At 34.3% G+C, this 4,614-nt stretch overlaps 1 protein-coding gene across 2 annotated transcripts; it reads left to right on the top strand.

The window, feature by feature from the left end:
- The first annotated feature begins 1,310 nt into the window (after positions 1-1,310).
- Positions 1,311-4,289, top strand: LOC149536881 (cytochrome P450 734A1-like). 2 transcript variants are annotated; one of them, XM_089805427.1, is made up of 5 exons: positions 1,311-1,644; positions 1,903-1,983; positions 2,714-2,955; positions 3,212-3,605; positions 3,777-4,289. In XM_089805427.1, the coding sequence occupies exons 1-5, from the start codon at positions 1,525-1,527 to the stop codon at positions 4,179-4,181; spliced, it is 1,242 nt and encodes a 413-aa protein (XP_089661553.1). In that variant the 5' UTR covers positions 1,311-1,524; the 3' UTR covers positions 4,182-4,289. The 2 variants fall into 2 exon arrangements, with proteins under 2 accessions (XP_089661553.1, XP_089661552.1); XM_089805426.1 differs by having other exon boundaries at positions 1,314-1,644; positions 1,760-1,983.
- The last annotated feature ends 325 nt before the right edge of the window (positions 4,290-4,614 follow it).

The raw sequence follows: 4,614 nt of genomic DNA, 5'->3' as shown, positions 1-4,614 counted from the left end.
ATCATTGATATAAAAACTAAATTTTAAATTATGTAGAAATGTAAAATAAAATATAATTGTGGTTTATGTCATGAAATTAAATCTATATTGAAGAATAATATTAAATTAAAATGACAATTTTAAAAGTTTATTAGTAAAAATAAATTAGAGAAATTTTTTGTAAAAAACATTTAAAAATTAGATGAAAAAATATTTTAAAATAATTAATATCACAATTTTTGAAATCAAAACTTGTACCATATAAAATTTAAATTTAGATTATTATTTTTTTAACATAAATTTCATATCATCATTATTAAATTGAATTAGATAATTATAATATTTTGAAAAATAAATTTACATTTAAAAAATATAAAAAGTAAGATTTTAAATAACATGTATTTTTTTTTGGAAGATAATAACAATTTTAAACATTCTATATTCGTTCTTTAAAAAGAAGTTTCGAAAATACATAATCTTAGTGGGGTACACTTACAATATATTCTATTCAAAAAAAACTTATTGAAACTTGTCTTCTTATCTTTAAATGCATATGCAAAAATGAAAGGAAAGGTTGGCATTTTTTAATTAGTGCAAGGATCAATATAATAAAAAATGTGTATAGTTATACAAAATCTGCCTTAATGTCTAAGGACTTTGAAATAACAATTTCATATTCCATAGTAACCTTTAAAAACACAGAGAAACCAGAACCCCAGCCAAGCGCCAATGTAGAAATTGTCTACGTTTTACAACTGTAAAATCTAAATTTAAAAATAAATTTGCCTGACTATACTGCCTGTGCCTAGATTTTGCACAACTACACTCGGCCTCTTCTGTCTCGCGTTCTTCCCCCTTCAACTGATCAAGAAAAGAGTCGGTGCAGTGTTAAATGCTTTGGACGTCCTCCAGATAACTCTCTCTGCGGCATATTTAATGCCTCTCTGTTCTGTACATTTACATTTAATGCCTCATCATTATGGCCGCCTGGCTTCGTTTAATTTTTTTCAAATTTAAGTTTTGTAAAAATGTTTAAACCCCCCGGCAAATTTGGTTTGGGCCAATCAAATAATTGAAAATAGTATTCAATAATTATTTTTTAAATCTAACCTTTGAAACACAAAAAATAGGTTGCTTGGTTCGCAGCAAAAATAAATAGCCAAGGTGTAGTGAAAACATTAATCCCTGCCTTATATTGCCTTATATAAGGCAGGGACTAATAATAACATTACATTAATATGAAATGTTAATTAGATTAAATACTATTAAATATTATTAGCACATTATTAGCACAATTATTGCTTTCTAACTTTAGGCAAATACATGCCACTATGTGACACTTGTTTATCCAGGGTCTTGGCCAGGTCTGGAAAGGCCAGGTCTGGAAATAGAATATGGAGTGGGCATTTTGGAGTTTGGTGGCTGTTTGTGCTGGCTTAGTTTTCTTTCTGTTCAAGATTGTAAGAGCAATATGGTGGAAACCTCTGCAATCGAGAAAATACTTTGAAGCCCAAGGAATAAGGGGACCTCCGTACAAACTACTCCATGGGAATTCTACAGAGATACCCAGAATGGTCGAGGAGCAGAGCTCCAAACCCATGCCGCTCTCACACGACATACTCCCTCGAATTTATCCTCATTTACATCAGTGGAGCAAAACCTATGGTATGCTTGTATTCTGCACTTTTTAAGGATCTGGTTTTATTTAATCATATGACTGGAAGTCCTGAGCTTAGTACCATTGATTGTGTAAATACCCTTGTGTTATGTGATGTAATAGGTCAGGATTTTGTTTTCTGGTTTGGGCCTCAACCCAATTTGGTTGTTCCCCACCCTGAGCTTTGTAAGGAGATATTGTCCACTAAATTTGGCAGCTTTACAAAGCCTACGGAGGATCCACTCACAAAACAGCTGGTTGGACAGGGACTTGTGGGTTTGAGAGGTGAGAAATGGGCTCAGCACAGGAAAATCATCAATCCTGCTTTCCACATGGATCTCTTGAAGGTAAGGCACCGAGTGTCTGTATTCATGTCCCAAATTAGGACCAAAATGACATAGTATACAGAATGAATTATATTTTAGAGAGATCAGAGAAATCACTCAAGTTCTTACTTATAATGAAACATAGTTCTACTATGCATATGAATCCTCAAAAAATTCATTAGGGTTGATTGTTGGACTGACATTCAATTAAGAAAGATAAACTATGAGAAGTTTTTTTTGTGTTGGTTATGATCTATGAAGTATGAACTAAAATGTTGATGCTAAAACTGGGCACACAATCTTATCCAAAAACGTAACAACACATTACATAGATTGTCAAAATCTTCTATGTTTAAGAAACGTTTTATTAAACCACCACCATTTGTAGAGAGCCAGAGTGATTTCCTCTGATTAAGTATAATCTCCATGTTATGTAGATCTCCAAGCATCCCATCACCAAATATTACCCCATATTCTAGATCTCCATTGTGATATTTTGCACTTGTGAGCATCTGAGCCCTGATTCTCGTCACAGCTCAAGTTCCAAATCATTTTGAAATAGCACGCAATTTAGTTTCAAGATGTAGTTTGCCCATCCGTATTCTAAAATTTTCATTAGGGTTAGCTGCTGGACCAACGACCATCATGCAATGCCATTTTCTTTTTCGCAGAGTATGTCAAGGGATTTGATGAGAAATTATGTTCTGCCATACTACAAACTTATTTGATTATACCAGTTTTGTAATTACAGGGTATGATTCCGACAATTGTTAAAAGCAGTGCCAATATGTTGGACAAATGGAGTAAATTGGTATTGTCAGGTGCATCGGAAATTGATGTGGAAAAGGAGTTCAACGATCTCACAGGAGATATAATTTCACGAACAGCCTTTAGTAGCAGTTTTACAGAAGCAAAGCATATATTTGATTTGCAGGCCAAGCAAACTATTCTAGCATTTGAATCGTTCAACAGTGTTTATATTCCAGGTTTCAGGTAACAAACTTGAGTTCTCTAATCCCTTTTTAAATAAGAAATTTCCCACTATTTGTCTCACAGTTGAAAGTTCCATTGATTTTCCAACTATATCATCCCATCCCAAATACCTTTGCCCTTCAAGGGTTGTATGCATTTGATAGTATTCTTGGGTACTTTAGGATAGTCTATTCATATTCTGAAGTATGTAGAATCTATAGCTTCTTTTAGTTTCTTACATTGGTATGTAATGTCTGAGAATGACTCCTGTCATCAGGTTTCTGCCCACTAGAAAGAATAGGCAACGTTGGAATGTGGAGAAAGAGATAAGAAGATCCTTAAGACATGTTATAGATGCCAGAGAAAAGACTGCTATAATGGAAAATGCAAGTAGTTATGGTACCGATCTGCTTGGTTTAATGATGTCTGAAAGCAAGAAGCAGGGGAGAGACAATGGTAAGAGTAATGCAAGCTTGAGTACAGAGGAAATCATTGATGAATGCAAGACTTTCTACTTTGCTGGTCACGAAACCACATCAATATTGTTGACATGGTGTATGATATTGTTGGGCATAAATCAAGATTGGCAAGAGAGAGGTCGCAGAGAGGTGTTGGAAGTATGTGGAAAAAACAATCATCCAGATGCAGACAGTTTAAGTCGCCTCAAAATTGTAAGAACCTTCTAGCACAAATCCAAATTTGCATGTGACCAAAAAAAATCATGTGGAAACCAATAAAATGATAAATTAGTAGAGTAAGGGCATTTTGCTGGCTCTGATAAGCTGAATTCAAAAGAAATATTTTGGATCTGTCTCTTAAAATATTGTATGAATGTTTTCCAGGTGGGAATGATTATAAATGAGGCCTTGAGGCTTTACCCACCTGGAGTATTTATAACGCGAGAGGCATCTGAAACAACAAAGCTTGGAAGGTTATCAATTCCTGCGGGCACTCAACTTTTTATTCCAGTGCTTGCAATCCACCATGATCCTGCTTTGTGGGGGAGTGATGCAAATGATTTCAACCCAGGGAGATTCAATGAAGGAATTGCAAAAGCTGCAAAGCATCCGATGTCATTCATGCCCTTTGGGATAGGTCCAGCTATATGTGTGGGTCAGAATTTTGCCTTGTTGCAAGCCAAATTGGTGTTGGCCATGATTCTGCAAAGATTTTCTTTTATGACTTCACCATCTTATACTCATGCTCCTTTGCTTGTAATTACTCTGAAACCTCAATATGGAGCCTAGCTTATCTTCCGCATGTACTAATTTTGGAGGACAGTACTGCCTAGTAACTGATTTATTAGCGAAAGTTATAGCTATCTTTATAAATCTTGTTTCAGTATTGCTCTGTCATCAAGCCTCAACAATGAAGATGTCAAATAGTTTTTAAAATGATAAGTGCTGAGAATAAACCAGCAATTTCTCTTCAACTAGGTGCAATGGTTTTTCTGATAGGAAGATACAACATTTGAGAAGGGTGGAGTGAAAGTTTTTTAAAAAAGTAAATCAATTTTTCACTATTATTAACTATTTATTAGTTGCCTTTATTATAAGCACTGATACAGGAGAAGTGAAATCATGTACTAGGGGTCTTGCACAAAATTAGCTTGGAAAATAAGTTAGATTTAGTATATTATTGCAGGCAACATAGTTTAACCAAAAGTGCAAATGATTAACA

This window comes from Cupressus sempervirens, chromosome 10, assembly GCF_028749045.1.
Source record: "Cupressus sempervirens isolate cs-2001-9-10 chromosome 10, ASM2874904v1, whole genome shotgun sequence".
Lineage (NCBI taxonomy): Eukaryota > Viridiplantae > Streptophyta > Pinopsida > Cupressales > Cupressaceae > Cupressus > Cupressus sempervirens.
Note: the sequence above shows the minus strand (reverse complement) of the source record. Positions and strands in the feature narration are given on the sequence as shown.

Coding starts and splice junctions, on each gene's coding strand:
- LOC149536881 (XM_089805426.1), top strand. CDS start 1,374: ATGGAGTGGGCATTTTGGAGTTTGGTGGCTGTTTGTGCTGGCTTAGTT. Junction 1,645..1,759: donor TCAGTGGAGCAAAACCTATG/GTATGCTTGTAT, acceptor GTGATGTAATAG/GTCAGGATTTTGTTTTCTGG. Junction 1,984..2,713: donor TCCACATGGATCTCTTGAAG/GTAAGGCACCGA, acceptor TTGTAATTACAG/GGTATGATTCCGACAATTGT.